The sequence below is a fragment of the Tupaia chinensis genome, unplaced genomic scaffold, assembly GCF_000334495.1.
Source record: "Tupaia chinensis unplaced genomic scaffold, TupChi_1.0 Scaffold000182_1, whole genome shotgun sequence".
In the NCBI taxonomy this organism is placed as follows: Eukaryota; Metazoa; Chordata; class Mammalia; order Scandentia; family Tupaiidae; genus Tupaia; species Tupaia belangeri.
The window spans coordinates 4,196,646-4,206,186 of NW_006159657.1; the positions used below are offsets into that span (position 1 = coordinate 4,196,646).

The 9,541-nt window shown below is 42.9% G+C and overlaps 1 protein-coding gene across 1 annotated transcript in view; it reads left to right on the plus strand.

The window, feature by feature from the left end:
* Positions 1–9,541, plus strand: part of SHISA9 (shisa family member 9) — a gene marked incomplete at its 5' end in the record, with an annotated part of 305,570 nt that overhangs the window by 268,032 nt on the left and 27,997 nt on the right. The window contains 1 exon segment of the mRNA XM_006172096.1: positions 8,939–9,094. Within this exon segment, the coding sequence (XP_006172158.1) occupies positions 8,939–9,094 (156 nt within the window).

The window sequence follows — 9,541 nt, forward strand, 5'->3', positions numbered from 1 at the left end:
CCTGCTGATCCCTCTGCCCCAAGTAGTAAGATGGATTGAATTTTTTTTTTCTACATAAACCTTTTCTGGGTGGATCCTAGACTGCTATGCTCTCTTTTGATAAATTCACGGTAATTTTGAATTGGATAAGATTTTTTTTTTCCCTTGCTTGTGGCCAGAGAAAAATCTACATGGTACTGCAGACTGTAACTTTCAGGTTTTACCTTATAAAGGATGCTGGGTATAAAGGGTTGGAAAGGTTAGAAAGGAAAATGGAGCTGAAAGTCAGAACTCTGCTCTATTCTCAGAATGCCTATTCTTCTTTCTTGTTTTGAGAATTACCAGTGTGATTGGGCTCTGCAAGGACATCTCTTGTCCATTCCCTCTCACTTCAAAATATGAATGGGGAGGGGGACATAATTCAACCCATAATACTCCACATGAATTCCTTTCTTTTCTTTCTCTTTCTTCCAGTTTTGACACAATGGAAATAATCTGGAATATGTCCAAGAATTCTGAGCACAGACAGAGCCTTCCTGAAACCTAACATCCTCTTCTTATCACAGTCACCCTTTATGTAGTCTTGGTTTCCTGAACAATTAGAGATAATAAAACTTTAGCTACCATATGTTAGATACTTACAAGATTCCGGAGCAATGCTAATCATGATGTACAGAATGTCTTTAAACTTCACAGTGCCCAGTGAGGATGGTGTTGTAGTCCCCTATCCAGACCTTACAAGACTGAGGCTCATGAGGATTTCTTAACACGCCCAAAGATGCTGTTGACAAATGGAAAAGCCAGAATTTGAATCCACAACTGATTGACTCAAAATGTATTCTTATTTTCTTATGTTATCCTGGATGGTGCTATCTATGGAGAGAGAGTGAGGCTGCTGAGCTGCATCATGTGGCACAGGGCCTGTGTTGGAAAGAGCGAGGATGAGGAAGGAATACGTGTTGGACAACGTGACCTCCTGGGCCAGGCAAAATTGTGGTCCCTCTCAAATATGGAAAGCTTTGGAAAAACATTTTGAGGTTCTCCAGGTAGTGAGGGATGACCATGCCACAAAAGTTAGTGAGTGAGTTAGTGAGTGGTGAGTGAGTTAGTGAGTGGTGTAAGAGCTAGGACTTGTCCACAAAGTACAGTGTCTGGAAAGACATAGATGCCAAAGTATGGGAAGAAGAATGGATAGAGGACCACGTTGGAGAGACAAGGACACAGATGGGTTCCATGAGGAAGCAGGGTATTCTCAGAACTGGGTGAGGACAGTTCTGCTCATTCTCTGGATAGAACAGTACATTGTGTCATCTAGATAAACAAGAAAAGGAAGGCATGGATCTGGCCAGAACTTTTCTTGTCTGACTGGGAAACCTTGTGGGAAGAAGGAAGAGTCTCTTTCCATTAAGGTACCTCAGTGCTGAGCCCCCAGGCTTTTCCTGATCTATGCTAGAGACAGCCTAGCGTAGTGAAAGAAACTGATTTTTCCCTCAGACGAACCTGCGATCTGATCCTGATACAGTACATGTTTGGGCAAAGCCATATAACCTCTCTAGTATTTGGTGTCCCTATCTGTCAAATAGGATTATAATACCGAAATAGGGATAAAATATTTTTACATGGTTAACATGATTTATTTGCCTTTTTTGAGTATGTAACTTTATATAAGTTGGCCTGTGATAACTATCTGACTAGAAGAGAAAAGCGAGTAGAATGAAGTGGATGAAAATTTGCTCCACACCATTGCCCTGCAAAAGCAAGTGCTATGGTAAGACCCAGTTCTCAAGCTACCTGGGGAGTGCCAACTAAACAGTGTCGGTTAGATATACCATGACTTTTTAACTGGCTTAGCTGCCCCATGACAGCTCAGAGCATCTTTACTGAGGTCCTACTCGAGTCCCAAAGAGGGAGCTGGAGAAGATATCCCTGCCTCTAGTATTTCTGTCCACAAATACAACATGCTTGCCTAACCCTAGGATTAGAATTGGAGACATCAGGGTGAATCCATGCTTAGGTTAATGTAACTACAGATGGTTGCATATATAAATATTTGTAGACATGTGTATATACATTTATACACATAGTTACTTACTCTGTCACCTGAGAAAGACTAGAAGCAACCAGCACACCTAGCATCCAGATCTTGTTTTCTAGTACCGTTCTCCAATAAAATGAACCAAGCTCCTTGAATAAGTGAATGATTCCTGAACTGGGATAAAAATGGGTAAGATGAGCCTGAAGAATGCTGTGTTATCAGCAAGTAAGGAAGTGCTCAAATGTTTTGAAAAATGGTGGAGGTACATCAAAGGGACATCAGAGCCAACTGAAATAGTTTCCCCTGGCCAAACCATGGAGCACTCTAAGAAATCAAACAACAGAAAGTAGCACTGGGGCATAACCCTGCCTTAGCCCATTTTCTATTATTATAAAATACCTGAGAGTAATTTATAAAGAAAAGAGGTGTATTTGGCTCATGATTCTGGAGGCTGGGAAGTCCAAGGCCGGGCAACCATATCTGGTTGGCTTCTAGTGAGGTCCTCCTACTGCATCAGCCTGTGGCACAAAACCAGAAAGAAGCAGGTTCGTGTATAGGGGAAGCACGTGTGCAAGAGACAGCCTTGCTTTGTAGCCAACAACTCAGTCTGTGAGGACCACCCAGTTCTGGAAGAGCAGCATTAGACCTAGCCTGGTGGCACAGTCTGTAGCAAACCAAACTGCAGTGCTGGAAGCCGTATGACTGTCCATGGGTTCAGATCCCCAGGTTGACTTGAGAACATGCTGGGCAAGTGTGCAAGCATCCGAGATCCTGGTGAGCTAGAGGGCTGGGAGAGGAGATCATGGTGTAATGGGACCCTGTCAAAGGAACTGCTCTTGCTCTTGTGCTCTCTCTCTCTCTCCCTCATCCGTGCACACATGTTACCATAAATAAACTCGTTTTCCTCTTTTAAAAAGAACAGTGTTAATCCCTCTTGACACCTAACCACCTCTTAATAGCCCCACCTTCTGAAACCATGGAGTCAAATTTCAGCATGCATTTTGGAGGGGACAGTCATATTTGAGTTATAGCAAACCCAGTTTAAAATCTATATCCACGCATCCATGTTGATATGAATAAATGATTGAATAAACAAGCAATGGGGTGGGGGAGACAAGTCTTCTAGGACAAAGAACTCCAAAGGGGTAGAGCACAATTCTCTGCTCCTCAAGTGTAGATGTGCATAATAACTTTATTCCCAAGAGTAATACATGAAGAAAGGGGAAAGCAGTATTTTTATAGTGGAGAAATATGACAAGCGCTGCTTCTGCCGTGTGACAAAGGCTAACATTAGTAGTAATAAGTCATCATAGTGTGTAGCTTTGATTATGTTATGATGACTTTACCTCTTTGGTGTTTCATCCTCAAAGCCCATATTGCCAATCTAATCATGAGCAAAACATGAGACAAATTATACTCAAGGGACATTCTACAAAATACCTGGCCAGTACTCCTCAACACTGTCAACGTATCTAAAACAGGACAAGTCAGAGAAACTGTCAAAGCCAAGAGGAGCCTTACTAAATTTAATTTGGTACCTGAATGAGATTCTGGAACAGAAAAAAAGACTTTAGGTAAAATCAAAGGGTGCTTGAATGCAGTTAATAGTAATATGTTAATATTAGTTCTTTAATTGTAACAAATGTAACCATACTAATTTATTAATCATAGGGAAACTGGGTCTGGTGTGTTTAAGAATTCTGTGCTACCTTTGTGGCATTTCTGTAGATATAAAGCTGTTCTACAATAAAAAGTTCATTTACAGAGTACATAGTCCTTATATCACTGCCCCATAGGGCTGACCTGAGGGCTGAAGGAAATACTTCTTTACCAAGCACCTGGCACGGGATATATGCTCCACAGAACAGCACTGCTGACCCGCTAGTGCCTTCTCTGCTATTCCTCCTGGTGACCTGCTTTGAAGGAGTGGCTCGTGTCGTCTTTCTTCCATGATGAGCCAAACTGGTCTAGTTTCTGACAGCTGTCATTTGTCTCTTCTGCAAGAGAAACGTATAGCATCCTCTCGGTGTTTGTAACTGAGCATATATATTTACCTTAACTGACCCTATCTGAATTGTCTCCATTTTGTTGCTCTGTGTAGTGACTAAGATTTATCCCATAGTAACAGTACTTCCATGTGATGTATCTTGGGGTAAGGCTGCCGGACGCTCCCAATGAGAATACTTGTACTCTCACTGTGTCTGAGATGATTGTCAGCTGTACAAGGCCCTTTCCTCTCTTGGGAAGGCAAGCACAGGCACACCATTGGCTTCTTACTTGCTGCCTGAGGGTCTTGGTGGAATCCCACATCACAGAACAGCAAGTCCTCACCAATTATTTTTTTAAGAACTATTTCATTTAACTTTATTTATTTATTCATTTATTTTAACTTGACCAGAGAGGAAGAGAGGGAGGTAGGGAGGGAGGGAGGGAGAGAGAGAGAGAAAGGAGGAAAGCGAGAAAGCAAGCTGCCAGGTCCAGGGCTCAAACTGCAGTAGGCCCTGTGGGAGTCCAGCTCCCTAACCACCATGCCACCTGCCAGCCCTCTCACTAATCATTTCTACGGGTCATATGAGTTGTGAAATTATAACAAGGTAGGGAGAGTGTTCTTGCCACATTGGGGAAGGAGTATCTCTCTAGAAGAGGTGGTTAAGATACCTCTGGGGCTGGGGGTGTGTCTAGAAGAGAAATAACTCTGCTAAAAGCAAGATATTGTTGGTTTTGCTGGATTACTCTATGGTTATAACTGTGCAAAAGAAATTTTATGTATATATGCAGTGAATATATTATACATATAAGAGGGGGCTTTGAAAAGTTGGTGAAAAAAATGGAATTAAAGCATAAATTTATTTTGGAACACAAAGTTTTGAAATGCATACATAGTTTTTTCATAATGCACATTTTCCAAGAATTTTTGAAGCCCCCTCATATGTATATATATATATGCAAATACATACACATGCACACATGCGCGCACCTTCATATTTCTTTTCTGAATTTGGCAAGGGCAGGATTTGCAGATTATAATCTAGATCCTACCTACTCTGTGCCCTTCACTCATCCCATTGTTCTACTTTTCTTGGAGGATAACCTGGGTTCACCTCCCATCTGCCCTTTCTTTTCTCTTTCTTGCTTGGATATATTTGTGAAAAACTCACAGAGCAACTGGATTGCCAGGTCTGGTCCATCTTCCTGTCCAATAAAAGGAAAGTAACATTTAAAAAGCCAGTCACAAATGTCTGTTTAATAATTCTTGATTGCTGCCCTGAGACTGGATTTTAATATTTCTGAATATTCTGTGCCTGCAAGCTAGCACAAAATGGTATCAAAAAGTGCCAGAAATTTGCTTCCCGCAGTTCTGAATGTGCAAACGGGTACGTGACGCTGGGGCAGCCTCATTTCTTTTTGAGCGGGATCATATCGGTGGGCCTCTCGGTCATGCCTACTGACATTAAGTAACTGCTTGCTGCCCTTGAGCTATCTCAGGACTTGGGAGAAGTAATCTAAAAGCAAATACTTTCTAGTGGAATATTAAGCATTCTGCTTAATAATATAAAAGGCTGTCCCAAGGTATTCGAAGAGGAACATTCCTACAGATTTTTTTTTTTTCTTTAATGATGTGTTTAGCATTTCCCCTGGCAGGCCTGGACACAGAGTGTGAGTGTGGTGAGTAGGGTCTGAGGCTGAGGAGCTGAGTGATGAGAGAAAGGGTTTATGCTGGATGATGGGCTTTGAAGGTGTCCCCTCTGCACAGACTAGTGTTTGGGACTCATTTCCAGGGGGAAAAAAAAATCTGCCATTGAGACATTAGTTTACAAATACCCTTGGGCACTCTCTGTGTGGTGCTCAGACTACTTGTTCAAAATTTCCATTCAAGCTTTGCAGAAACTGAGGGGCAATATCTTTTCCATCTTGAAGCAGTCCCTGGGCTTTGCCTTCCTCACCATAGACTTGTGGACAGCCTTCCATCTGGTCAGATCCAGCTTCCCAGAGGAAATCCAGAAAGCAATTGTATTAGAAGTCCACGTTACAAGTGACAGGAGTCCCAACGCATACTAGCTATTTTAAAAGAGGCTTCTCTGTCCCCTCAGTCCCTCTTATATGGGTGTGCTTCTTATTCTTTTATGGTAGGTACAAGCTGACTTGACTTCATCATCTCCTAGATCCTTGACTCCAAAGAGGACAAGTAGAAAATTTCATGGAGGAATTTTGATTAGCTTAGCCTCAATCACATGGTCTTTTCTGGCCCAATCACTGTGAGAAAAAAGAGGTATGTGATGGGTCTGATTTGGGACACGTGCTCACTTCTATAGCCAGAGAGGCGAATTACTGTAGCATTTGGGTCCTTATGATTTCAGTGTGCACTCGCTTCTTCTTCATTGCCAACTCTTCTCTGAGTAAGGGTGTCTCTGGCCACCAGAGCTTGCTCTGTGCATGGACATGGCAGGCTGCAAGTGTTCAGGAATTAATGTCTACCAGAAGCAGCCCTCAGCTAATGACCGATGGGAATAGTATAGACAGAGTCTTCAAAAAGTTCATGGAGGGGGAACCAGCAGTTAGCGTAATGGCTATGTCGCTGGACTCCCACGTAGTTGACCGCGGTTCGCGTCCCGGACCCGGTGGCTTAAAACTCACGCCGGGCGCGTGTGCGTGCGTGCCCAAGATCCCGAGAGGAGAATGGAGGAGAAGGGATTGCGGCGTGACCATCCCCCCTGGGGGGTGATTTCTCGCTTTCTGTCTCTATGTCTCTCTCTGTCTGTCTGGCGAGCGCACGCGCCCTACAGTGAAAATCTCTCTTTTCCCACTTGGGTGTGCTAATTTCTAAAGCCAAATATATTCCATATATTTCCTGGGTTGAGTTACTGAGAAGCAATGTCTGAGATGGAGGTTTAGGTGCATGTGACTTTGAGGGAGTGGTCTTTAGTAAAAGACACAAACACACACATGTACACACACACACACGCACACCTCCAAAGTTGTGAGGGAAGCATAATGGGAAAGAAGGGAGCCACACAAGTACTGGGCCTAGAGAAGTCTAGATCAGGGATTGTCAAACTATGGCCCTTGGGCCAAAATTGCTACCTTTGTAAGTAGAGTTTTATTGGAACACAACCATGCCCATCCTTTATACAATGAATAGGGTTGCTTTTATGCCACAGTGACAGAGGTGAGTAATTGAAATAGAGACCACCTGGCCTGCAAGGTATAAGATACTTACTATATCTTTATAGACAAAATCATGCCAATTCCTGCTCTAAACTTGTCTCTGTCTATGGTGAGCTCTGGAGCATCCATTGCTCCATAAATTAATCCCAACCTTGAGGCAAGGGGCTGCTTTTTGTTCCTACATGTCAACTGGACATGGGTTGCCAATCACTCCAGGTGGTGAGGTTGAGGTTCATATGAAACACATTAAGCCTAGGTGGTGGCTATTGTCAGCCAAGAGCAATTCGCTTCTTACCAGCAGCAGCTGTGAGCTGTTAGTAGCCAACACTTACAGGGAAATGGGTGCACTTGTTGGGGAGGGGATCTTTTTAAGCCCATCCATGCAATGTGTAGCTGGATAAGCCATGTTCTTCATGAAGCTGAAGAGAACCCCTATTTCCTGCCATCGTTTTCTCTGGACTCCTCATTTCCTATTTTGCTCTTGCCTCCTCTCTATCCATCTCATCGTCTCAGGATGAAAATGGTAAGAAGGTCTACTGCATCCTGTCAGCTTCTCCAGCCCCTTCTCCTGCTACTTTCTATTCTGGAGCCATGCATGCCCTAGGTCATGGCATCCTTGTAAAGCTCCTAAGCATGCCAGCTTCCTTCTGACTTCCAGGGCTTTGCCCATGCTATTTTCTCTGCTGGGACGCCATTCATTGTGCCTTCACCATACCTAACTAACATCTGTTCCTCCTCCTGATAGCTCAAAGACTATTTCTTCAGAGAAACCTTCCTGAATCTCTATCTCCATGAATCATCTACCCCCTAAGCAGCCAATACTCATTTTGTATATCTTTGCATATATTTTCTGTCTCGTACAAACCATACTATACATAAATATGCATAGGCTTCCTTTCCTTTAAGAAAAATTCTGTATTACTTGTATTACTTTGAAGCTTCTGTCCCTCCTTGATAATATAAATCATAAGAAACCATCCAGTTTGACATGTATAGAGGTAACTCACTTTTAATTCCATTTTTTTTCTGATAGACAGCTGTATGATAGTCCATCACGTGAATATACAGTAATTCATTTAAGAATTTTAATATTATAGGAGGTCCGACTGTTTCTGTGTGTGTTCATTTTACAAGCAATGGTGCAAAAGTGATCTCTGAACAAATATCTACATTCTGATGCTTATACTTTCATTAGTTTAGTACTTAAAAGTGGTATTATTTGGTCTACATATATGTATATATTTGTCCTTTAAATTTCATTATTCAATGTCAGATTCCTTTCTACAAATATAACAAGTTGCACATCGTCGGCAGCTTAGGAGGGCTCCCAGTTTTCTGCATCTTTGCCAGTCCTAGTGCCTTTTAATGTTTGTCAATCTCTTGGGAAAGGAATAACTCCTCCTTGTTCTTCTGATTTACATTTCCTCAACCATGACTGAAGTTGATTATCCTTTTGTACAAATGTTCTTTAGATACCAAAAGATTACCCCTAGGACCTTATCATTGTGGGAGGAGGGGGATGTTCTGAGCACATCTTTTGTTCTTCGAGGTGATATTGGAGCATATCTACCTTTCCTCAATTGTTCTCCAGTGATGATTATGGTGTTGGCTATTTCCCATGTATCTGTAGATTCTCTGCCTTTCTGCCGCTTACATCCCCCTCGCATGGAGAGTTTGGGTTTGAGATATGATGATGGTGGGAGGCTGCAGAAGGTCCTTCCCTGTCTGTGACCATCTCCTCTGTCTCTTTACTTCCAGATACCACCCAGATGAACAATGCAGTGCCCACCTCCCCTCTGCTCCAACAGATGGGCCATCCACACTCGTACCCCAACCTGGGCCAGATCTCCAACCCCTATGAGCAGCAGCCACCAGGCAAGGAGCTCAACAAGTATGCCTCCTTAAAGGCAGTCGGTAAGGACTACTGATTGAGTCTGTTTCTTCTCTACTTTTTTGCTCCACTTTTTCCTACTCCTTTCTTTCTTTCTCTCTTTCACTCTATTTCTTCTCTTTCTGTTTCTCTCTGCCTCTATCTCTGTTTTTCTCTGTTCCCTTTCCTTTGTGTTTCTCTTTCTCTCAGTCTCTCTGTCCACTTTCTGTATATCTCTCCTTATCTATCTGTCTGTCTTCTGGGTTTCTCTACCTGGACCCAGGTTACTCTGCTACTTCTAAGCCTTTTCTTGCTGTGTGGGGAAGAGAGTTGGGTGAAGGGCACATGTGAGATGAGGGCTGTTTCCTGGGGAGGACCTGACTGCACATTTGGTCCCACCAACACATCGACCCCGTCATTGCCCACTATCTGCCCTAGTGAATTTTCAGGTAACCTTGACATAGAAGTCAGGTCTCTGAGTCCCAGGAATG